The sequence below is a fragment of the Malaclemys terrapin genome, chromosome 13 (genome assembly GCF_027887155.1).
Source record: "Malaclemys terrapin pileata isolate rMalTer1 chromosome 13, rMalTer1.hap1, whole genome shotgun sequence".
Taxonomy (NCBI): Eukaryota; Metazoa; Chordata; order Testudines; family Emydidae; genus Malaclemys; species Malaclemys terrapin.
This window is the reverse complement of record NC_071517.1, coordinates 216,875-242,077: the sequence shown is the minus strand read 5'-3', so window position 1 is coordinate 242,077 and position 25,203 is coordinate 216,875. Positions and strand designations below refer to the sequence as shown.

Genomic DNA, 25,203 nt, shown 5'->3' with positions numbered 1-25,203 from the left:
AACAAAGACAAATGCAAAGTGCTCCACTTAGGAAGGAAAAATCAGTTTCACACATACAGAATGGGAAGAGACTGTCTAGGAAGGAGTACAGCAGAAAGGGATCTAGGGGTTATAGTGGACCACAAGCTAAATATGAGTCAACAGTGTGATGCTGTTGCAAAAAAAGCAAACATGATTCTGGGATGTATTAACAGGTGTGTTGTGAGCAAGACACGAGAAGTCATTCTTCCGCTCTACTCTGCTCTGGTTAGGCCTCAGCTGGAGTATTGTGTCCAGTTCTGGGCACCGCATTTTAAAAAAGATGTGGAGAAATTGGAAAGGGTCCAGAGAAGAGCAACAAGAACGATTAAAGGTCTTGAGAACATGACCTATGAAGGAAGGCTGAAAGAATTGGGTTTGTTTAGTTTGGAAAAGAGAAGACGGAGAGGGGACATGATAGCAGTTTTCAGGTATTTAAAAGGGTGTCATAAGGAGGAGGGAGAAAACTTGTTCACCTTAGCCTCTAAGGATAGAACCAGAAGCAATGGGTTTAAACTGCAGCAAGGGAGGTCTAGGTTGGACATTAGGAAAAAGTTCCTAACTGTCAGGGTGGTTAAACACTGGAATAAATTGCCTAGGGAGGTTGTGGAATCTCCATCTCTGGAGATATTTAAGAGTAGGTTAGATAAATGTCTATCAGGGATGGTCTAGACAGTATTTGGTCCTGCCATGCGGGCAGGGGACTGGACTCGATGACCTCTCGAGGTCCCTTCCAGTCCTAGAATCTATGAATCTATGAATCTAACCTCCAGAAAGCAGGTGGATGAACTGACATTTAATAAGGTCAAACAATAAGCTGGGGCTATCCCTCCCTCAGCACCTTCCTGAACCCAGAACTGTGTAGGGGAGACACCCCACTTTGGGGGCACTAGTACCCAAGTGATGCCTCACTCCTTTCCCTGTGCCCTGGAGATGTGCAGAGAGGAGTCAAAGAGGCTAAAGGTGCCAAAACAAGGACCTCTGGATATTCAGAGACCCATCCACACTTTTGATTGTACTTTCTCAGTTACGTGCTGATTGGCTGTCCAACCCTCTCCCTCCTCTCCCCAACAGTCCCTTCACCTGAACTTCACCCTTGCCTCTCTTATCCTCTTCTCCTATCCACTTCCCTTCTGTTTCCATTTAGCTTATCCCCTCCTAAGTAAACCCATCCAAAATAAGTGAGTAAACAAATAAACAGTAAAAATTAAACTATGGAACTAACCCCACATTTGCTGCCATCACCTTGTTCATTCTGCTAGTGAGTTCTATCCCTTCCCCCAGCCTCTGGCTGTCTGGTCTATTTAGACTGTAAGCTCTTCGGGGCAGGGGCAGTCCTGTACTCAGAGTTTGTACAGAGCTAAACTTACTGTCAAAGAAATCAATGTTTAACATTGTAGTTCCGGATTTTTTGCATCTGGTGGGAGATTTTTGACTTTATGGGGTGATTCCGAGATGATTTGTTGGCTATTAACTTTGGTTGAACTTCAATGTTGGTTCCTTTGACTGTCAAGTCAGCAGCTGGTGCTCTTTCTTGATCCCCAGTTTCGATATTTTGCTGAGACTCTTCAAACTTCTTGGCTGTGTGGGTAGCTTTGAACTCTACTGAACAAAGGAAAGGAGAGAATGTATTTGTTCTTCCATTTGCAGTTATGAGTAAGACTGAAGAGTTGAGGAAAATGGAGTTATTTACTGTCAGTACCTTTTGTTCTCAGAATAGAACAACATAAGAACATAAGAATGGCCCTGCTGGATCAGGCCAAAGGTCCATCTAGCCCAGTATCCTGTCTTCCGACAATGGCCAGTGCCAGATGCCCCAGAGGGAATTAACAGAATAAGTAATCATCAAGCGATCCATCCTCTGTCGCTCATTCCCAGCTTCTGGCAAATAGAAGCTAGGGACACCATTCCCGCCCATCCTGACTAATAGCCATCAATGGACCTATCCTCCATGAATGTATCTAGTTCTTTTTTGAACCCTGTTATGGTCTTGGATATCACAACATCCTCTGGCAAGGAGTTCCACAGGTTGACGGTGTGTTGTGTAAAGAAATGCTTCCTTTTATTTGTTTTAAACCTGCTGCCTATTAATTTCATTTGGTGACCTCTAGTTCTTGTGTTATGAGAAGTAGTAAACAACACTTCCTTATCTACTTTCTTTACACCAGTCATGATTTTATAGACCTCAATCATATCTCCCCTTAGCCGTCTCTTTTCCAAGCTGAAAAGTCCCAGTCTTATTAATCTCTTCTCATATGGAAGCTGTTCCATACCCCAAATCATTTCTGTTGCCCTTTTCTGAACCCTTTCCAATTCCAATTCCAATATATCTTTTTTGAGATGGGGCGACCACATCTGCACACAGTATTCAAGATGTGGGCATACCATGGATTTATATAGAGGCAATATGATATTTTCTGTCCTATTATCAATCCCTTTCTTAATTATTCCCAGCATTCTGTTAGCTTTTTTGACTGCCGCTGCACATTGAGTGGATGTTTTCAGAGAACTATCCACAATGACTCCAAGATCTCTTTCTTGAGTGGTAACAGCTAATTTAGACCCCATCATTTTATATGTATAGTTGTAATTATGCTTTCCAATGTGCATTACTTTGCATTTGTCAACATTAAATTTCATCTGCCATTTTGTTGCCCAGACTCCCAGTTTTTGAGAGATCCTTTTGTAGCTCTTCACAGTTTGTCTGGGTCTTAACTCGCTTTAGTAATTTTGTATCCTCTGCAAATTTTGCCACCTCACTGTTTACCCCTTTTTCCAGATCATTTATGAATATGTTGAATAGGACTGGTCCCAGAACAGACCCCTGGGGGACACCACTATTTACTTCTCTCCATTCTGAAAACTGAATATTGATTATATTGCCTTTATAGAGCCGCACAGTAGGTGTTGCATGCCTGGCTATGTAACCAGCTTTGAGCAATAGTCAGAGTTAGGGAACATGTAAATGTCCATTGGGCCCTGCACTCGATTGATTGATTGGTTTAAATTCTTTGCCCTATCTATTTGACCCTCAGTTCCTCTCAATGTCCTAAACCTATTTAATTCTGGGCTGCGTAATAGAGGGGAGTCCATTCAGTATGTGAACAAGAGTCACTGTTCTGTCTAACAACTGTTTTGACATTAGGCGTGTGCCACCTCACTCCCCAGCGTGGCCCTGGGTCTTTGGGAAAAGCACATATAGTGACGTTAACTTATATGATATGAGACTCAAGACACAACTGTGGTTAGCTATTGGAGTTGAGACCTAAATACTGGCTTAACATTGTGAAAAAGGATAGAATTGGCCAGCAGGACCTGGAACTCTGATGAGGAGGAAATCACCACCAGGAATGATTCCTTCAGTAAGAGATGATACAAGGAGAAAGATCCCAAGGGCTCAAAAAGCATTTCCATTAACTTGTTCAACATCAAACTCAAATCCAAAGGATGAGTAATTTCTTGATGGGAGGGTACATATCTGTGAGCTGCTTTAAAGATTACTGCATCAAGAGGCGTCTGTTTTGCAGGGACATAGTAGACTAAAATAAACCTTTGCAGTTGTCAATAATATCTTTGACCACACCAGAGAGATAGAAGAAAGTCTAAGGTAACTAAAACTGGGATGATACCAAAGCAAGGCTTCTACCTTGAGCAAAACTTTTAAACAAGTTTTCTGTATGACAGCATAATATTTCCTGGTGGATGGAGTCTAGGAGGGCTGCCTTGTTCTCCTGAGACAAGCATTAAGGACATCCTGACCTAAAAACCTAGTAGTTACACTGTCAAGTAAAATGACTTGAGGTCCAAATACCCCATCCTGCCATTTGGCTGAGATGACAGATCTTAACTCAGAAGGACAAAGACTGAATGGATAATCTTTACATGGGCACAGACGTTCCAAGAACTAGGTCTGCCATGCACAGGCTCAGACCTGTTGAATCCTCCTCAGAACTCTGGGGACGAAAGGAAATGGAGGAAAGGTGTAAAGGAGCACTTTCCCCTCTATGTATCAGAAAGACATGATACACACTGCATATCCTTGCACACTTTGAAGCAGAATTTTAGCCCCTGGTTGTTCTAATATGTAGCAAACAAGTATGTGTATGGACGGTGCTCACCTGGTAAAACACTTAGGGTTTGAGTGACCACTTGTAATGAACTGCACCCTTTCAACTCAGGTTATTACCTATGGTATTATTATACCTGTCAGCAGCAGAGGGAAGAGTTGTGGGTTTGTTTGATTTTTTTTTTTTTTAAACCTGGAGAGCCAGGATTTCTATTTTTTGTGAGACTCTCTGGGCAAAGATACTAAAGGAATATCAACAACTGATGTCACTTAGAGGAAACAAGGGAGCAGTCAAAACAGCTTTATCAGGGGATGAAGTACAAGAAGGGCACACCTAGGACTGTCTCACTGGGTCATTCGCTTTTTATAGTCTATGTAAGATGCTCAGGGTTCCCAATGTGCCTATTGCATTGGAAAGGCCATTGGGGTCTACATCCATGGTGGTCTGCACCATGGTTGAGCCGTCTGGAGATATCTTGACCCCATATGACTCTAAGATGGTTGATGTGCTTTCGGTGAGAAATGGTGTGGTGAGAAGGTGCTTTGTTCCTGCATCTCATCATCATCTTTGCTAGAAAAATGTGCAATATCAAGATCTCCTCTAGAGCCTGTAGGGGAGCCCTCAGTAGTGAGTATCAGGGAGTGCGGTGCCGACGATATCATCAAGTCTCTCTGGTGCAGCAGAGACTGTGTCGGTGCTGATGTCTGGACCGTCGGTTCCACTCTTGCTGGCATCAGTGCCGACCAATGCTGTGACTGTTTGGTCAGTGTGGTCGGTGCCAACTTGGTTTTCTCCACTGGTGCTGACTGCATTGTTGGTACCGGGGGTGGAGGCATGGTGTCTGATGAGAAACTTGGTGCAGAGTCCCTTAAGGGTGAATTCGGTGCCATGGAGGAGACATGTCTTTGTCTGTGCCTAAACTCCGTCTCCTTCATTTGGACCTCGGTGGTGCCGGAGGTCACTGGAGCGTCGTAGGTGCTCAGCTGAGCATATGTCAGCATTGGGGGTAGCGACCTGGCAGGAGACCGCCGTTGTTTTTGCGGTACTCTCTGAGGAGAAGTCTGAGCCCTCTTTTTTTGGTCTTTTAGAGGGTACATCTCCTTTTTCAGTTGGAGGAGTGCCCGGAGAGGCAGTCTGCTTGTCCGAGTTGGGTTGTAGGGATTTCTCCATTAAAATAATTTTTAGCCTAAGATCCCGCTCATGTCAGGCTCTCACTTTCAAATTGTTGCAGTGGGCACATTTTTGGGGGCTATGCGCCTCACCCAGACACCGTACACACAATGAGAGTCTGTCTGAAACGGACTCCTTTGTAGCAGGAGCTGCAGTGTTTGAAGCCTGGGGAGCCAGACATCTTAACGGTTAACTGTCCCCTGTGGGGAGGTAGCTAAAGAAATAAAACCAAAATTATTTTTAGAATAAAACTAACACTAACTATCACTTTCTATCTAACTAACTAGCTATTTAAAATATTTTTCTAACGGTTTTAGGGAAGAGTGCTAACACTGCCCCAGCGCTGCATCTTTAACCGAGGACAGTTGAGAAGGAACTGAAGGGCTTGGGTTGTGCATGTGCTACATGCGGCACCAACGACCACAAGATGCCTCCTGCGCAAGCATGACCCATGTGGACACTGCTACTATAAATCTCTGATCAACAGCACCGGGACACACCGACACCTGAAGTGGAGCACCCACCGGGACAACACTTGAAGAAGTAGTCCCAAGCGGTATAGTATCTACATGAAGAAAACCTAGATAAGTTTTAAACTCTGGGAGGTGTACAAGGGGACATAAAGCTCCAACTATTTTTCTTTGATTGAACTAGGTTCCTCCTCATCAGGATTTGCAGCAGAATGGGATTGACCTACTTATCTTGGATCCAAGGCCACAATACTGAGCTCAGTTCCATGGGCTCCACAGATCAGATGATGGCACCAGTCTAGCCTTGAAACAAACTTCTTTCAGCACTAAGGGTTCATATGCACAATGCTGAGGGGATAACTGTTTCAGAGGAGATTTTGGAGGAACCAGTCCAATGGATGCAAAGGGGGAGTAGGCAGGGTTCATCAGCACCGACAGTTCCAAGTCATTCAGCATCCCCTCTCCCATTGCCTTCAAAGAATGTTGACTCCTAGTACTTTGGACAAACAGATCTGATGGGTAAAGGATAACTGATCCAACCTGCTTGGATCAGAAGAGGCATTGTTTTTCTTGGGAATCCTATGATCCACAGAAGCAGACTGCAATGGGGTCCACCTGGATGAGACAACAGATCTCTGTGGGAACACCATTTTGCTGAACTATATGGCCTCTTGGAACTCCTGGAATTGTAAAAGGTGTTTTCTTCAGCTTCCTCTGAAGAACTCTGATCTTTAGTTGGAAGAACTTCCTTCGATGGTTCGAGAAGTGTTTGCAATAGGACTGGGATTTTGGATCAGGTTTTGGAACTGATGGAGGCTCAGCAGCCACACTGTTTGTACATGGGGTGAACACTTTAGGAGAAGGTCACCCAGACTCAGGGCTGTCTCCAGGGTTTTGGCCGCCCCAAGCAGCCAAAAAAAACCAAAACAAAAAACAAAAACAACCCTCCCCCCCACCCCTGTGATCGTGATCTGCGGCGGCAATTCGGCGAAAGGTCCTTCACTCCGAGCCGGAGAGAGGGACTGTCCGCCGAATTGCCGCCGAATAGTTGGACGTGCCGCCCCTCTCCGGAGTGGCCGTCCCAAGCACCTGCTTGACAAGCTGGTGCCTGGAGCTGGCCCTGCCCAGACTCGTGCTACTAGTCTCTTGCAGGAGCAGGTTCCAGAGAGGAGTTTTATGGTCATCTTGGGCAAGGCCTTGCAGGCATCACAGCCCTATGCTAAATGCCTGAGAAATTAGAACTAAAAGGTACTTTTCATGCCCAGATGAAAGGGGAAACATAGTGGGGCAAGGAGAACACTCCTTAAACCCTGTTTTCCTACACAGGTCCATTATCTTGGGCAAGGCCTGAGATAACAGAAAACCAACAAAAAATTGATGAGAACTAGGAAAAAAAATCAAACTCCTTTCAAACTATTTACAACTATTTTATGCAAAGAAACATGCAGGAGAAAGAAGTTGGTTCTCTGACTGTTCCACTAGGTGGATAGAGAAACTGCTAGAGGGCATGGAGTATTTCTACACTAGTGTATGAAATGTAGGCCACTTGGTATATGTGCACACACCCTTTAATGGCCAACTACTCTCAAAAATGCTTCTGTGGCCACATAGTTAGACATATAATATTTACACTGGGTTTCTGTGGAGGCAGGGCCGACTCCAGGCACCAGCCCACCAAGCTTGTGTTTGGGGCGGCACCTGGAGGGGGCGGCGCAGTGTGGCGCTCCGGCTCTGGCCGCCGGGGAGAGCGGAGCCCCGACCGGGACTCGCTGCCCTCCCCCCCGGCGCTCTGGCCGCCGGGGAGAGCGGAGCCCCGGCCGGGCACTCCACTGTCCCCCCGGCACTCTGGCCGCCAGGGAGAGCGGAGCCCCGGCCGGGCACTCCGCCCTCCCCCCGGCGCTCTGGCCGCCGGGGAGAGCGGAGCTCCGACCGGGACTCGCCGCCCTCCCCCCGGCGCTCTGGCCGCCGGGGAGAGCGGAGCCCTGGCCGGGCACTCCGCCCTCCTCCCAGGGCTCCGGCCGCCCTCCCCGTCCGGCGCCCTTCCCCCGGCCGCCGGGGAGAGCGGAGCCCCGGCCGGGGCTCGCCGCCCTCCCCCCGGGGCTCTGGCCGCCCTCCCCCCCGCGCCCTCCCCTGCCGCGCCCTGTGTGGAGGCTGTGTCATGAAAGAAAAGTACATTTTAACTTCTTTTTTGTCCATTAATATAAAGAACAGCAATGCTTAACACAATTAATATTAACAACAAAGGGGAAGGAACTCAGGCCAAAATAGGGAAAGAAGAGCTTAAAGAATACTTACGCTATGTCTACACTACGCACCTTTTAGCGACACAGCTGTGCCGCTACAGCCATGCCGCTAAAAGGCGCGCAGTGTAGCTGCTGTTCGTCAGCAGGAGAGAACTCTCCTACCGACAAAAAAGTTCCAACCCCAACAAGCAGCAGTAGGTTTGTTGGCAGGAGAGCTCTCCTGCCGACAAAGCACTGTTCACACTGGTGCTTTTGGTCAGCAAAACTTTTGTCATTCGGGGGAGAGGGGTTTCACACCTCTGAACGACAAAAGTTTTGTTGTTCAGTTTCCAGTGTAGACAAAGCCTTAGATACGTTATATAAGTCATCAGAGCCTGATGAAACAAATGCACAAATACAGAATGGGGGAAAACTGGCTTGGCAGCAGCATTGCTGAGAAGGACCTGGAAGTTGTGGTGGATCATAACCTCAACATGAGTCAGCAATGCGATACTGTTGCAAAAAAAAAAAATGCAATTGTAGGTTGCATTAACAGAGGCATAGCATGCAGGTCTCGGATGGTGACAGTACCGCTCTATTCGGCGCTGGTTAGGCCTCACCTGGAGTACTATGTCCAGTTTTGATCACCAGTGTATAGAAAGGATCCAGAGGCAAGTGACAAAGATGATCAAAGGGATGGAATGCAAGCCATATGAACAAAGGCTGAAGGAACTGGCTATGTTTAGTTCAGAAAAGAGGAGAGTAAGGAGGAATATAATAAATTGTCTTCAGAGATTTGAAAGGCTGCCATAAAAAAAGATGGAGAAAAGTTGTTCTCTTTTGCAGAGATCAGGACAAGAGGCAACGGGTTCAAACTACAGCATAGGAGATTTAGATTAAATCTCAGGAAAAACTTCCTAACTGTGAGAACACTGGGACAATGGAACAGACTGCCTTAGGAGGTTATGGAAGCTCCTTCAATGGATGTTTTCAAAAGAGAGGCTGGATAGCCATCTGTCTTGGATGGTTTAAACACAACAAATCTTCCATCTTGGCAAGTCCCTTCTTTGAAGTCTCATCTAACCCTATGATTCTAGAGTATTTAAGGATCTAGCTGAACATTTCAGAACCATTAGCAGTTATGTTCAAGAACCCATGGAGGACAGTGAGGGTGAGGCCTCAGAAGACTGGAGAAGGGCAAACATATTATCTATCTTTACAAATGGGAGGAAAAAAAGAGGACCTGGGGATTTATAGACCAGTTAGCCTAACTTTGACATTGGAAAGACACTGGAACAAATGATTAAAACAATCCATTTGTAAGCACCAAGTAGATGATAGGGAGATAAGTAACTGCCAACATAGATTTGTCAAGAACAGATCATGCCAGACCAACCTAATTTCCTTCTTTGACAGGATTACTGACCTAGTGGATGGGGGAAGCAGTAGATGTGATATATCTTGATTTTAGTAAGGCTTTTGACACAGCCCCACATGACATTCTCATAAGTAAAGTAGGGAAATGTGGTCTAGATGAAATTAGTATACAGAATGAAGTAATTGCAAAAAATGCTAATATAGTTCTGGAATGTATTGACAGAGGTGTTGTATGTAAGACACAGGCGGTAATTCTGCTCTGTTCAGCACTGGTGAGGCCTCAGCTGAAGTCCTGTGTCCAGTTTGGGGCACCACACTTTAAGAAAGATGTGTACATATTAGAGAGAGTCCAGAGGAGAGCAATAAAAATAAAACATCTAGAAAACATTACCCATGAGGAAACATTGAAAGACTTGGGTATATTTAATCTTGAGAAAAACAGACTAAGGGGAGACCTGAGAACAGTCATATGTTAAGGGCTGTTATAAAGAGGACAATGATCAGTTGATTTCCTTGTCCACTGAGGGTAGGACATGTGTAATCAGGTTAGGTTGCAGTAAGGGAGATTTTGATTAGATATTAGGAAAAACTTTTAAACTATAAGGATAGTTAAGAACTTGAACACGTTACCCAGGGAGGCTGTGGAATCCCCATCATTGGAGATTTTTAAGAACAGGTTGCACAAGCACCTAATAGGGATGGTCTAGGTATACTTTGCCCTGCCTTCGTGCAGGGGATGGACTAATCTGAATGCCTCCAGTCTTAAAATCCTATATGCCCATTCCCAAAATTGGGTTTTGAACACAAAGTGTCTGCATTAATTGATATATGCTATTTAAAGCAAAAATATTTACAAGAGGGCAGTGGAGTAAGGGCAGGAAAAGCTCCATATGTCAGAGTCTGCTTGGTACTGTACATAGCTCTGAAAGGCGTTTGATACAACCATCAGGAAGATATGCTATGTGTGGTAAATTTTCAGAAAGGCTGGGCCTGGTTTCTCTTTTAGCAGGTATAAATCTGAGTATATGTAAAACTTTCAAAAGCCCCAAAGTGACTTAGGAGTTTAAGGCCCAATTTCAAAAGTGACTTAGACTCTTAAGAGCCTGAGTCTCATTGAAAGTCAATGGGACTTTGGCCAAGTGCCTAAATCACTTTTGAAAATGATTCTTAAGTTCCCAAGTCACTTAGGTTCTTTTGAAAGTTTTACCCTACATCTGATTTGTACCCTGTAGGCGTGTGTGGCCCTCCCGCGCTGTCACTTTCCAAGGGAGGCCACACCTCTTTGCTGTCATACCCCTGTAAGGCCAGTCTAAGATAATGGGGAAGTTAGCAGTCTCAGGGTATGTCTACACTACGAGAGTAGTTTGATTTTACTTAAATCGAATATGTGGAATCGATATTACAAAGTCGAACGTGTGTATCCACACTAAGGACAGTAATTCGACTGTGTGAGTCCACACTAACAGGGCAAGCGTCGACATTAGAAGCGGTGCACTGTGGGCAGCTATCCCACAGTTCCCGCAGGCCCCGCTGCCCATTGGAATTCTGGGTCGCGCCCCCAATGCCTGCTGGAGAAAAAAATGTGTCAAGGGTGGTTTTGGGTAACTGTCATCATCCAACCGTCACTCCCGCCCTCCCTCCCTGAAAGCGCCGGCGGGCAATCAGTTCGTGCACTTTTCTGGTGAGCGACAGCGCGGACGCCACAGCACTGCGAGCATGGAGCCCGCTGCGACCATCGCTGCAGTTATGGCCATTGTCAACACCTCGCACCTTATCATCCACCTTTTCCAGAGGCAGATGCTGAGAAATCGGGCGAGGAGGCAACGGCAGCGCGGTGAGGACATGAAGTTTGAGAGTGGCACAGACCTGTCACAAAGCACGGGACCCCGTGCCATGGACATCATGGTGGCAATGGGTCATGTTGATGCTGTGGAACAGCGATTCTGGGCACGGGAAACAAGCACGGACTGGTGGGACCGCATAGTGCTGCAGGTCTGGGATGAATCACAGTGGCTGCGAAACTTTTGCATGCGGAAGGGAACTTTCCTGGAACTTTGTGAGTTGCTGTCCCCTGCCCTGAAGCGCAAGGACACACGGATGTGAGCAGACCTGACTGTCCAGAAGCGAGTGGCCATAGCCCTCTGGAAGCTTGCAACGCCAGACAGCTACCGGTCAGTCGCGAACCACTTTGGCGTGGGCAAATCTACCATGGGAGTTGTTGTGATGCAAGTAGCCAACGCAATCGTTGAGGTACTGCTGTCAAAGGTAGTGACCCTGGGAAACGTGGAGGTCATCATAGATGGCTTTGCTGCGATGGGATTCCCAAACTGTGGTGGGGCTATAGATGGAACTCACATCCCTATCCTGGGACCGGACCACCAGGCCAGCCAGTACATTAACCAAAAGGGCTACTTTTCAATGGTGCTGCAAGCACTGGTGGACCATAGGAGACGTTTTACAAACATCAATGTCAGATGGCCGGGCAAGGTTCATGATGCTCGTGTTTTCAGGAACTCTGGTCTGTTTAGACGGCTGCTGGAAGGTATTTACTTCCCGGACCACAAAATAACTGTTGGGGATGTGGAGATGCCTATAGTGATCCTTGGGGACCCAGCCTACCCGCTAATGCCCTGGCTCATGAAGCCCTATACAGGCGCCCTGGACAGTGAAAAAGAACTCTTCAACTACCGTCTGAGCAAGTGCAGAATGGTGGTGGAGTGTGCTTTTGGACATCTCAAGGGGAGATGGAGAAGCTTACTGACTCGCTCTGATCTCAGCGAAACCAATATCCCCATTGTTATTGCAGCTTGCTGTGTGCTCCACAATCTCTGTGAGAGCAAGGGGGAGACCTTTATGGCGGGGTGGAAGGTTGAGGCAAATCGCCTGGCTGCTGATCACGCCCAGCCAGACAGCCGTGCGATTAGAAGAGTCCACCGGGACGTGCTGTGCATCCGGGAGGCTTTGAAAGCTAGGTTCCTGAGTGAGCAGGGTAACCTGTGACTATTAGGTTTGTTTACAGAGAAGCTGAACCTGCCCCCGTTTCTTTACCCAGTGAATGTTCACTATCCTCTCCAGTTTCATACCCCGTTCACCCAGTTCCCCCCCTTCCAACATACGTTTAAAAATAAAATCACTGGAAATTTGTTAATGAACACCGTTTTCTTTATTACTGTTTTCACAGTAAAGTGTTGAAACTGGGATGCAGACTGTGGTGGGGAGCGGGTGTAGTGTAGTGATGCAACGGATGCTTCTAAACTCGAGGAATGACAGGCTCCTGCTTCTAGAGTGGTCCACACTGGTGGACTGGTTGTTTCAACGGAGCCTGCCACCCCTCCTGTTCGGGACTCTGTGTGTGGGGGCTATGTGACTTTGTGGCAGGGGGAGGATGGTTACCGATCCCCTGCTGCGTGGCTCTGTGATCCAGGATAAGGACCGCTGCATAAGATCTCTAACCGCCCTCCCCCACCACAAAGTCACATAGCCCCACCCCACACAGAAAATGAAAACCACCTCCCAGACTCACCAGGGTGCCTAGTGACTGCAAGGTGTGTGTGACCTGCTGCTGAACCTGCCCCCGTGTCTGTACCCTGGTAAAGGTGACTGTCCTGTCCAATTACCAACCCCCTTCCCCCCCTTCAAACAGACTCTCCTCTAAAAAAACATGATGGAAACAGTAATTAACAGAAACGTATTTTTTATTAGCAACTACACAGTTAGGGGATGAAACTGGGATGGGGACTTGAGTGAGGCGGGAAGGAAAGGACTTATCAAATTTTGGGGAATGACAGCCTTCTGCTACGTGAGCAGTCTGCAGGAATGGAGTGACAGTTTTCACGGACTCTGCCGCCCCTCCTTCTTGGTACTTTGGGTGAGGGGGGGATGGAACTTTGTGGCGGGGGAGGGTGGTTACAGATAGACTGCAGCGGGGCTCTGTCCTCCTGCCTCCGGTCCTGCAGAACATCCACAAGGCACCGGAGCGTGTCCGTTTGCTCCCTCATTAGTCCAAGCAGTGTTTGAGTCGCCTGCTGGTCTTCCTGCCGCCACCTCTCCTCCCGTTCGCTGTGTGCTCGCTGGTATTGTGACATGTTCTCCCTCCACTGGGTCTGCTGGGTTGCCTCGGCTCGGGAGCAGCCCATAAGTTCTGAGAACATGTCGTCCCGTGTCCTTTTCTTTCTACGCCTAATCTGTGACAGCCTCTGGGAGTGTGATGCCAGGGTAGGTCCGGAGACAGTCACAGCTGTGGGATGGGAAAAAGGGAGTGAATTCCTCAGAAAGATCAATTTTTTTGTGAACAAAGAACATAGTCTTTCTCTGTGAACAAGACCATGCACAGCACCTATTACATGCGCACTCAGGACAAGGTCAAATTTTCGGCCTTCGCATTCAGTGCCTGGGGTCTTGCAGTGCAGATCAGACAAGCGGGGCAGGACAGCGGAATCTGGGTAGCAGGCTGACATGGTAAGCTGTAGACTTGTGGCTGCTTAAAATTTTAATAATAGCACTGCCCTCCTTTCACGTTCAAAGCAATGCTCCTAGCGTTGGCCAGTTCCTGCTGCCAGCAATCTGGCAAGCATGAACTCTGCCCCTGTCCCACCCCCTCGCGGCTGTCCCCAGGAAAGATTCCTGTATGCTGCCCCTCTCCCGCCTCCACCGCATGGCTGTAAACTGCCGTTTACAGTTCTGTAAAGGAACAGGCAAGTAGTCCCAATACTAACATTCCCCTAATTCAAAGCAGGTCACCATGAGCGAAATCACTCTGATGAGGATTTCAGATACCGACAGAGAACGCATGCTTCGTGAAAGCCTGCAAAGACCAGGGCCGTATGCCACCATGCTCTGCAAGGCAATGATCCCGGAGTACTTGCTGCTAGCCTGGCGCGGAAACGTTTCTTACTATGGAGAACACAACAAGGCCGCTCTCCCAAGGAACCTCATGCAAAGGCTTTCCGATTACCTCCAGGAGAGCTTCATGGAGATGTCCCATGAGGATTTCAGCTCTATCCCCGGACATATAGACCGAATTTTACTGTAGCTGCACTGGCAAGGACTAAACAGTTGAGCGCCTAGGGCAAACCAATCATGATAAACCGGACATTGTTAGATTGTTTTGCAGTAGTTGCACTGCCAAGGACTAAATCATTAAGCGCCTAGGGCAAAGTAATCATGAAAAACCAAATGTTAATATTAATGTTCTGTTCAAAATAAATTTTTACATGTTTAAAACACTTACCGACTGATCCTTCTCCTGATTCTGGGTCTCTGTGAGGGTGATGAAGAGATCCTGGCTGTTTGGGAAATCAGCGTTGTAAGCGCTGTCGACTGCCTCGTCCTCCTCATCTCCTTCCTCATCTTCCCCATCCGAGGAAGCGGCCGTCGACAATATCCCATCCTCAGAGTCCACGGTCAGTGGTGGGGTAGTGGTGGCGGCCGCACCTAGGATGGAATGCAGTGCCTCGTAGAAACGGCATGTCTGGGGCTGGGATCCGGAATGTCCGTTTGCCTCTTTGGTCTTCTGGTACCCTTGTCTCAGCTCCTTGATTTTCACGCGGCACTGCGTTGCATCCCGGCTGTATCCTCTCTCTGTCATGGTTTTTGAGATCTTCTCGTAGATCTTTGCATTCTGTCTTTTCGATCGCAGCTCCAAAAGCAGGGACTCATCACCCCACACAGCGATCAGATCCAAGACTTCCCTATCAGTCCATGCTGGGGCCCTCTTTCTATTCTGGAATTGCATGGCCATCTCTGCTGGAGAGCTCTGCATCGTTGCCAGTGCTGCTGAGCTCGCCATGATGTCCAAACAGGAAATGAGATTCAAACTGCCCAGAGAGGAAAAGGAATTCAAATTTTCCCGGGGATTTTCCTGTGTGGCTGGTCAGAGCATCCAAGCTCGGACTGCTGTCCAGAGCGTCAACAAAGTGGTGCACTGTGGGATAGCTCCCAGAGCTATTAGCGTCTTTTTCCATCCACACCTACCCTAATTCGACATGGCCATGTCGAATTTAGCGCTACTCCCCTCGTTGCGGAGGCGTACAGAAGTCGAATTTAAGAGACCTCTATGTCGAACTAAATAGCTTTGTTGTGTGGACGGGTGCAGAGTTAATTCGATTTTACGCTGCTAAATTCGACATAACCTCCTAGTGTAGACCAGGCCTCAGTGCTCGATCCCTCCAGCAGGGTAGAGCAGTGAGTTGTTCAGGGGCCCAAGCCCTCAGGCAGGGGGAGTGCGCCAAACAGTTTAAAGCCCAACCCTCAGGCAGGTTATAGTCAGGTATAGTCTTGAAAACCTAGGCCCTCAGACCGGGCAGGGTACCAAACACTGTCTTGGGTTCCAGGCCTCAGGCAGGGGCAAGCACCCAGCAAACAGTCTAGGGAGCTCCGGCCAAGGGTTAGGCACCCAGGTACAATCTGTCATCCTGGCTCTTGTGGTAGACAGACAAGCACAGGCCTCTTGGCCTGAAGAGGGGGGACAATGTGTCCATCTCCTTTGGCAGCTGCCTCGCAACTGAGCAAGTACAGGGCCCGCTTTTTATACTTTCTGTTCCTGTCCCACCCCTCTGCTTCCAGCGTGGTGAGCATGGCCTTCCTGGTTCTCCCCACCAGGGGGCATCTGGCCCTCCCTCACTGTCAATCTCCAAGGCCATGCCTCTTTGATACACACCCACATTCTGAGATTTGTGCCTGCAGCAGGGTGACCAGATAGCAAGTGTGAAAAATTGGGACAGAGGGTGGGGGGTAATAGGCACCTATGTAAGAAAAAGCCCCAAATATCTGGACTGTCCCTATAAAATCAGGACATTTGGTCACTCTAGCCTGTAGTTGAATTCTGGGTAGACATTTTGTATATGCAAGCTGAATCTTCAAAAAGGAGGCTTTTTATGCTGCCGAAACGTTGGCCCTGTATGTACGTTTAGAACTGCCACCACTGCTGCAGAAACATTGAATCACTTGCCACCAGGAATAACTGCAGTTCAGGTTGGAAAAATTTTTAAGTGTAGAAAGCATAACCAGGGCCAATTAGTTAATATTTGTAAAGCACTTTGAAGATGAAAAGTTTTACTTTACATAGATCAGAAATAGTGAGTCCTCTTCTGTCTAGAGCCAGAAAGAAGTAGAAATCTCTCTTGGTTAAAGTTTTACACAACATCCCTGCCGTAGCTGGCATTTTACCTACATGGATAGCTCTTAAAAGTCCAACAGTCTGAAGTCAAAGCTGTTGAAATTCTGTCTAGTATGAGACAGTAAGAGATAACATCTGACCCATAAAGTGTAGAATTTCTGGCCAGACAGCTGAGCCAATAACAGCAAGAAAGGGGCTGTGGTAAAGTGGCTCTTTAGTTTTCTATATCTAAGTTCAAATATTGCAACAGAAAAGTTATTTAAGTTCCAAGCATCTCCAGTTCTTTTGCTCTTTAACACACGATGCATTCTCAAACCAAATGCCAAACTTAGCTGCTCCTATTCCATTCAGGCCCTCCCCCAGCTGCCAGTTTAGGGTAACAGACTTCCCGCATTTTAGAGATCCTCAGCTGCCATATTTGTTTCTTTGGGTGATTAATTAATTTGATTTCCTGGTATTCCTTTAGCCCAAAGTCAATGGCCACTTCTTCTCCCAGGTGTAAAAACAAGTTCTGAGTGTGTTTTAGCTCAGGGACCTTCAAGCAGTACAGAGAGTGGCCAGACAGGGTTGACAGCCACAGCCAGGAACCTCTTACACAAACCATACATAAATTATGTACCTTACCCTTTGCATTTAGCATGTCTTACTTGTCTTCCTTCAAACCCCCCTTCCCCCAAAAAACCACTTTTAATATAACATACTATTTTATTTGAAATTCTAGGCTTTTCAAAATACTCTGTTTTCACAACTTATTCTCAGCTTCAGGTCAAGAAGTGTTGCTTAGGCTCTCTCATCTTACACAAAACGAAAGAAACAATGATTTTCTAGCCAGCAAAAACAACTCTCCCCCACCACCCCCCCCGAAAAAAAACCCACCACCATGCACTCATATACTAGCAGTGAGTTGAATTTGAGTCCATGCAACTTCATATTATTCAGACACCTTAATACCCAAATAAATCTAAACTAATTAAAGGCCCCCAGGCTTCAGACGTACAGAATTGTATATGAATGAAGATTCAATATTACTGACAATCAAAGATGGCTTTTATAGATTCCAAGGCCAGAAGGGACCACTTATCTCTTAGTCTTACCTCCTGTATAGCACAGGCCACAGATCTTTCCCCAAATAATTCCTATTTGAAGAACAGAATCTTTTAGAAAAACATTCAACCTTGATTTTAAAATGGACAATGATGGGGATGCCCCCACAACCCAGGGTAAGTGGTACCAATGCTTAATTATCCTCACTGTTAAATATCTATGCTTTATTTCAAGTCTGAATGTTGTCTAACTTCAACTTCCAGCCACTGAATGTTATGCCTTTGTCTGCTAGACTGAAGATCCCATTATCAAATATTTTTTCCCGTTTAAGAACTTATAAACCTGATCAAGTTATTCTGTAACCTTCCCTATGTTAAGCTAAACAGACTGTGACTGAGTCTGTATCTACAAAGGCATATTTTCCAGTCCTTTCTTTAATCATTCTTGTGGCTCTTCTCTGAACCCTCTCCAATTTATCAATGTGACGCTGTATAGAATCTGGGGGACACTTTAGGATATTATGAATACCAATATGGTAAAATGGCAATGAGTTATGCCAGATATACCATGTAAGATATCTGTGAAAATGCTATAATTTGCCAAATATGATAATCTTGTTTATATGTTTGTATCACCTTTGTATTACGGGTTATAGATATGTATGTATTTTCTGTATTTCAAAACTTGTGCTGTGCTTCTGGGTGACACCCCCAGACAGTTTCAGCACTGCCTAACCTGCTTGATAGCCCATTAAGGACCATCAGATTTACAACCGATCCATTGAGAGAAGGCAAGGAATACACCTTATGACTCAGCAAGGCATGCAGGGCATGCCTATCGACAGAACTCTAAGGCTTCCAAGCCATGTGTTGGGCAGGTTCTGTTTGAAACAAAGGAAGCACAAGCCGCATGGCAAAAATCTATAAAAGGCAGCTGCATCTTCTCCATTTTGTCTTCAATCCCACTTCTTACTTCTGGAGGAACTTTGCTGCAAACTGAAGCTCTGAACAAAGGACTGAATGACCCATCCAAGCTGTGGATGTGTACCAGAGGGACTTTCAAGCCAGCAAACTCACCAATACTGCTAAGAACCTGATATATGGACTTCGAAGTCTTTGTATGTATGTCACTGTTTTACCATTTAACATCTCTCTTCTTGTTCTCTCTTTATAATAAACCTTTAGCTTTAGACACTAAAGGATTGGCTGGCAGTGTGGTATTTTGGTTAAAATCCAAACCTATAATGACCTGATGACGTCAGAAGAATATTTTGTATATGTTAGCAGAGTTTAAAATAACTTCTCACTGTACTGGACCTAGGTGCTGATTGGGAGCCAGAGACTTGAATGCAATAAAGGGGGCTGTGTCATATCTTTTTTTTGCTTCTTGATAACCAGTGTGGGGGATCAGTCCTGTGTTCTTAAAGATGAATGCATAATGCTCCTTCCCTAACCAGCCCACATACATGTCTGTAAAGTGTCCCCGGTGATCTAACAGTGTTTGCATTACCATAGAAAAGTAGCCCTTTCAGCTGATGTGCTCTGTGGCAAGGTGGTATGGTGATAAAATGGGGATGTGTGTGCAGGGCTTAAATTCTCAGAGTATTTCCCAAAGCCCCCCATGCGACTCCCCATTCAGGGCTCCAGGCTTCAGCCCTGTGGGGTGTGCTGGGGCTTGGGGCTTATGCCCTGCAGGGCATGCCGAGGCTCAGGCTTCAGCTGTGGGGCCCCACGGAACCCCTGAAATTGGTTTGGAGCTGCAGAACCCCCGTTCAGAACCAATGCCATCAGGCTGGAGTCAAGGGAAAATATTTACCAGAGATCTCTCTGGACAGCTCCAGCTGAATTTAAGCACTGTAGTCATGCCATCTGTCACCCCACTGCAGATTGGGAACCCCACTGCTGCAAAACCATCCACTACGCCCTGCACATTGCCCAGAGTCACAGTCCTGCATAACAGGAGGTGATTAATAGCCCTGCACATGTGCATGACAATCGCCCCTGTGGTGGATTTCCTGACTCCAAATTGATTCTGGACTGATCAGTAGCAATCTGACATTGTAAGTTTCCACAGGGCAATCACCACTTGCTTCTCAACTGTCAGTGCAGCTCTCATTTTGGTCTCCCTGCGCTGGAGGGCTGAGGCAAGTTCAGCGCACAGATCCAGCAATGTAGCCTTGCACATCCAAACGTTCTGCAGCTGCTGCTTGTCATCTCAAACCTGTTTGATGATGTGATCCCACCAGTCAGTGCTTATTTCTCAGACCCAGAAGCAGCGCTCCACCATCTGCGGCTGCTCTGTGAACACTGCCAACAACCTTGAATTGTTTCTATGTCCCACCGCAAGCTAGCCTCCAAGGAATTGTCGTATTCCCCACAGCTCCTTTTGCAGCTCTGCAAATACCATAGGATCAGGTGCCCTGTGCTTGCAATACTCATGACAGTAGTGCACAGCTTTACATGCTCCATGCTTCTGTCAGAGATGGTGGACAGTGAAAAGGGACACACAGGTTTGCAGGGATTTTGAAAAAAAAAAAAAGGGGTGAAATATTATGGGCTGCAGATGAAATTATAGGATGGAGAACACTACATTATGGGAAGTTTAGAATCACAGAATATCAGGGTTGGAAGGGACCTCAGGAGGTCATCTAGGCCAACCCCCTGCTCAAAGCAGGACCAATTCCCAACTAAATCAACCCAGCCAGGGCTTTGTCAAGCCTGACCTTAAAAACTTCTAAGGAAGGAGATTCCACCACCTCCCTAGGTAACCCATTCCAGTGTTTCACCACCCTCCTAGTGAAAAAGTTTTTCCTAAAATCCAACCTCAACCTCCCCAACTGCAACTTGAGACCATTATTCCTTGTTCTGTCATCAGGTATCACTGAGAACAGTCTAGATCCATCCTCTTTGGAACCCCCTTTTAGGTCCCCACAGTCTGAGTGAGTTGAAAGCAGCTATCAAATCTCCTCTCATTCTTCTCTTCTGCAGACTAAACAATCCCAGTTCCCTCAGCCTCTCCTCACAAGTCATGTGCTCCAGCCCCCTAATCATTTTTGTTGCCCTCCACTGGACTCTTTCCAATTTTTCCACATCCTTCTTGTAGTGCGGGACCCAAAACTGGACACAATACTCCAGATGAGGCCTCACCAATGTCAAATAGAGGGGAACGATCATGTCCCTCGATCTGCTGGCAATGCCCCTACTTATACAGCCCAGAATGCTGTTAGCCTTCTTGGCAATGTGAAAGTGAAATGAATTATATTAAAGAAATAGAATGAATTAAAGAATGCTGTATGAAATGCTGCAATCCAGATGTCAGGAAACTGTTAATCAATTGCTCCTCTTAAGGGCGATTGGTGAAGCGTTAGCCTTAGATAATAAGAGCTAATAAGGAAGTAGGATATGCATATTGTGCCCTAGGCAAATTCTTCAATTTGCTCTCTCTGTCCCTTTGTTTAGTTCACATGCTTTTATCTGTATAAATAAGACTGTTTGAATCTTGCATGGGGGCTCACATTATCTGAATGTATTAGCAGAGCGCTGTGCTAATAAAACAGAGTGGTCTGACAAACTATGTGTCTTGAGTCTAACTTTGACAGCAACAAGGGCACACTGTTGACTCATATCCAGCTTCTCGTCCACTGTAACCCGTAGGTCCTTTTCTGCAGAACTGCTTCCTAGCCATTCGGTCCCTAGTCTGTAACAGTGCATGGGATTCTTCCATCCTAAGTGCAGGACTCTGCACTTGTCCTTGTTGAACCTCATCAGGTTTCTTTTGGCCCAATCCTCTAATTTGTCTAGTTGACCTCATGTACCCAGTCATCCCGTATGACTTGTTTTGGCCTCATGAGTAGGACCCTACAATTTCACGGCTGTGAAAAACATGTCATGGACTGTGAAATTGGCCCTGCCCCGTGAAATCTGATCTCCCTGAAATCAGCCGGGCTGGGGAGGGCAGGACTTGTCCTTCCCCTGCTTGGCTGTTATTGGAGGGAGATCAGACCCAACTCCAAAACTACACCCTCACTTCTGTGCTGCAGCAGCCTTAGAGCTGGGCTCCGGGCTACCATCTCCTGGGGCTCCTGCCCAGGCTCGAGGCATCCAGGCTGGGGACTGCTGTCCCCCACGGCTCCTACCCAGGCTCAGGGTGCCTGGGCTGGGGGTTGCTGCTGCTGCCCAAGCTCAGGGACCTGGGCTTGGGGCTGCCACTCCCTGGGGCTTTTGCCCTGCCCCCCAGGTCCTGCCTGAGCACCAGACTTCCACCTCCCCTCTCCCCCTCAGCTCCAGTCGGGGCTCAAGGCATCCGAGCTCAGCCCCTGCAACGCCTGCTGGGGCTTAGGGCTTCCACCCCGTGGCTCCTGTCCAGGGCATCTGGGCATGGGCCCTATGGGCCTCATATGTTAACCCACCACTGGCCCTGACTAGTGGCTAGGAGCCCTCATGTGGGGCGCTCCCAGCAGCAGTGGAGAGAGAGGACCTACCTCCACCTCTGGGAGCCTCCTACAGCTGCAGGAAACAGAAGTGAGTATGGCAATCCTGCAACACCCCTATAATAGCTTTGGGACTCCCCCAAAATCACTTTTTGGACCAGGACCCCCACGGTTACAACACCGTGAAATTTCAGATGCAAACATCTGAAATTGTGAAACTGACCAATTTTAAGACCCTGTGGCCATGAAATTGACCAAAGTGAACTGTGAATTTGGTAGGGCCCTACTCAAGAGGCATTGCAAAAACTTCATAAAACACCCTGCACTGGAAGGTGGCGAGTTGCACAGTGAGATAGATACCTCTGGTGCACTGCACTCTGCATCAATACAAGTGCTCCTGGTGAGGAAGCACACCACCAATACAATTAGCATAGTGTGCACATGCACAAGTGATGTAAAACTGCAGTGGATGCAAATGAGAGATATGTAGGGTGGGGATTAACTGTCCTCTTCATTATTGCTTTACAGGAAGAATTTCCTTTTGCTTTGCTCTCAGAGTCAGTCCCAAGTCCAGAGATAGTAACATTTTGAGCTTTTTTTATTTTGTTACCTTTTGCTTACAAGCTGCCATATACAAAAAGTTATAATCTTCTCAGCCTTTATAAAGCTGTCCTTTGATAGGCTGTTTTTGGATTTTCAGTCAGGCTGAAGGGGTGCTATGTCAAGAATAAGTGAAGGTTTCCCACAGCCATGTCAAAGATTGGGTCAGGTCTAGGCAAGATACCTGGCATGAGTGAGTCCACCCAATTTCTTTGAAGGCCCTTCACAGTTAATCCCCACCCTACTTATCTCTCATTTGCAATCAAGCTGTCAATGCTCACTTCTGACTGGACTATGACGGCAGCCTTCACTACCCACTCAAATTTTCAAACAAGCACCTTTGGTCTTCTCCCACGCTGCCCTACTCGCTTGGGAGGTGCTCCCTGTAAACATCTGCATGTTTCATTATCATACTTCATTATCCACCTTCAAACCCCTCCTCATTATCCACCTTCAAACCCCTCCTCAAAACTCTCCTCTGTGGTGATGCTTACAAAAACTTGACAACGGTTACCCCGTTGATGTGCAGAGACCACGGTCCATCATGCTGACCAATACTGTCTCACTATTTACTTGTACTCCCCCGTCTGTTCTTTCTTGTCTTATACTTAGATTATAAGGTCTTTGGGACAGGGACCACTGTTTTGTTCCATGGGATGGGCCAGAGACAGGGAAGCAGTACACAAGTGTCTGCACATTTCCAGGTTAGTACAAGACTTCTGAAGTGTTTAAGTGTTATAAAAAAGTCAGTTTACCACACTTAGAGCCTAGGTTGTATGTGTCGAGCTGAATGCCAGGACACGCTCCCTTTAGTAATACAATAAAAGACAAATGAACAATGCCTGTGCTCATTCTAAAACTAGTCTTTCCATTTCTTTGTGTAATTAATGCAATTTTAGTTTGGTCTCTCTTTTTCAAATTCTTAAAATACAATTTGCAAGTCTCCTTATTATCTCTTGTAAATAACAGATTCCTCAGAGTGCCCAGTTTGGTTGGCAGTTTGCAGAAAGTTTAGAATATTATTGTGGGATGAGCAGAGCCTATTACAAAGTCAAACTTCAGTAATTTAATGCTGCTTCTAAGTCAAATTTCAGAAAAACACATTCCTATACTTCCAAGGCATGACACGTTTTAGTGGGCAAATGGCTTTAGCTTGAAGTGCCAACCATTTAAAACCTCAACAAGCTGTGCTGTAACTGTTTGAGGAATCAGAACTATAATGTGGCCTGTCTATATGTCCTGAACCGCTTCAGAGCTTCCGCAGTCAAAAAGGCTAAAGGAATGTTAGGAACGCTGTAGAAAATTAGACAGAAAATATCATAACGTCACTATGATGACTTTGGGCACGAATGGTGTCCCTAGCCTCTGTTTGCCAGAAGCTGGAATGAGTGACAGGGGATGGATCACTTGATGATTACTGGTTCTGTTCATTCTTGCTGGAGCATCTGGCATTGGCCACTGTCAGAAAACAGGATACTGGGCTAGATGGACCTTTGGTCTGACCCAGTATGGTCATTCTTATGTTCTTATATAAATCCATGGAACATCTACACCATGAATACTGTGACCAGTTCTGGTTCCATCTCAAACAGGATATAGTGGAACTGTAAAGGTTCAGAGAAGTGTAACAAAGATGATCACAGGTATGGAATGGCTTCTGTACAAGGAGAGACTACAAAGAGCAGGGCTGTTCAGCTTGGAAAAAGAGACAATTAAGGGGACAATGTGATAGAGGTCTATAAAATCATGAATGGTGTGGAGAAGACTATCAGAGGGGTAGCTGTGTTAGTCTGGATCTGGAGAAGGTGAATAAAGAAGTGTTATTTACTTCTCCCCCCAGTAAAAAAAATAGAGGTCACCTGATGTAATTAATAGGCAGCAGGTTTAATATAAACCTAAGGAAATAATTGTGCATTGTCTGAAAAAGTAACTTGTTGAACTCATTGCCATGGGATGTTATGGCCAAAAGTATAACTGGGTTAAGAAAAAACAACAAGATAAGTTCATGGAGGATAAATCCATCAATAGCTATTGGCCAAAATGGTCAGAGAATCTAACCCCACGCTCAGGGCAACCCCCTAAACTTCTGACTGCCAGAAGTTCGGAGGGGAAGAAAGGGATAAGATCTTTTGAAAACTACCCTGTTTTCTACACTGCCCCTGAAGCTCTGGTATTGGCCACTGTCCAAGACAGGATCCTGGGCTAGATGGACCACTGGTCTGACCCACTATGGCGTTCTTATGTTCTTATTCTTTCTTTAACTAAGCCTTGATTCACTGGAAGTGATAAATACAAAAATGTTATTGCTGGGGCTGATTTACAGTGTTGGACTTACTTAAACAGACATGCTTAAATAGACAAGCTGGCTCAGAATCCTCGTTGTTAGTGAGTTTCCAGCGTGGAAATTGCAGGTCCTCTTGCCAGACACAAGTCAGTCTTTACACTAGCTCTCACCAGAACTATGGAACATTTGATGGAGAAATTAAATCAAAGGGTTATCATTAGGTATGAAACATATTGAAATAACTATCTGTGAATCAGGAACCTGCAATGATACCATCTGCTAACTCCACTTTTGATCATCATATTACAAAATGTAAACACCCTGAAAATGTTGTATATACTGTTCTACGGTGAAGGTCAAATAGATGTAAATGAGAGAGCTATTGCTTTACAACCTCTTTTCCTG

General features: G+C 46.4%; 1 protein-coding gene across 1 annotated transcript in view; it reads right to left on the bottom strand.

Annotated features, from left to right (window-relative positions):
• Positions 1 to 25,203, bottom strand: part of CCDC57 (coiled-coil domain containing 57) — a 121,694-nt gene that overhangs the window by 4,563 nt on the left and 91,928 nt on the right. Inside the window, exon 18 of the mRNA XM_054047535.1 lies at positions 1,389 to 1,623. Coding sequence (XP_053903510.1) covers positions 1,400 to 1,623 — 224 coding nt within the window. The 3' untranslated portion in view covers positions 1,389 to 1,399. The remainder of the gene's footprint in view (positions 1 to 1,388; positions 1,624 to 25,203) is intronic.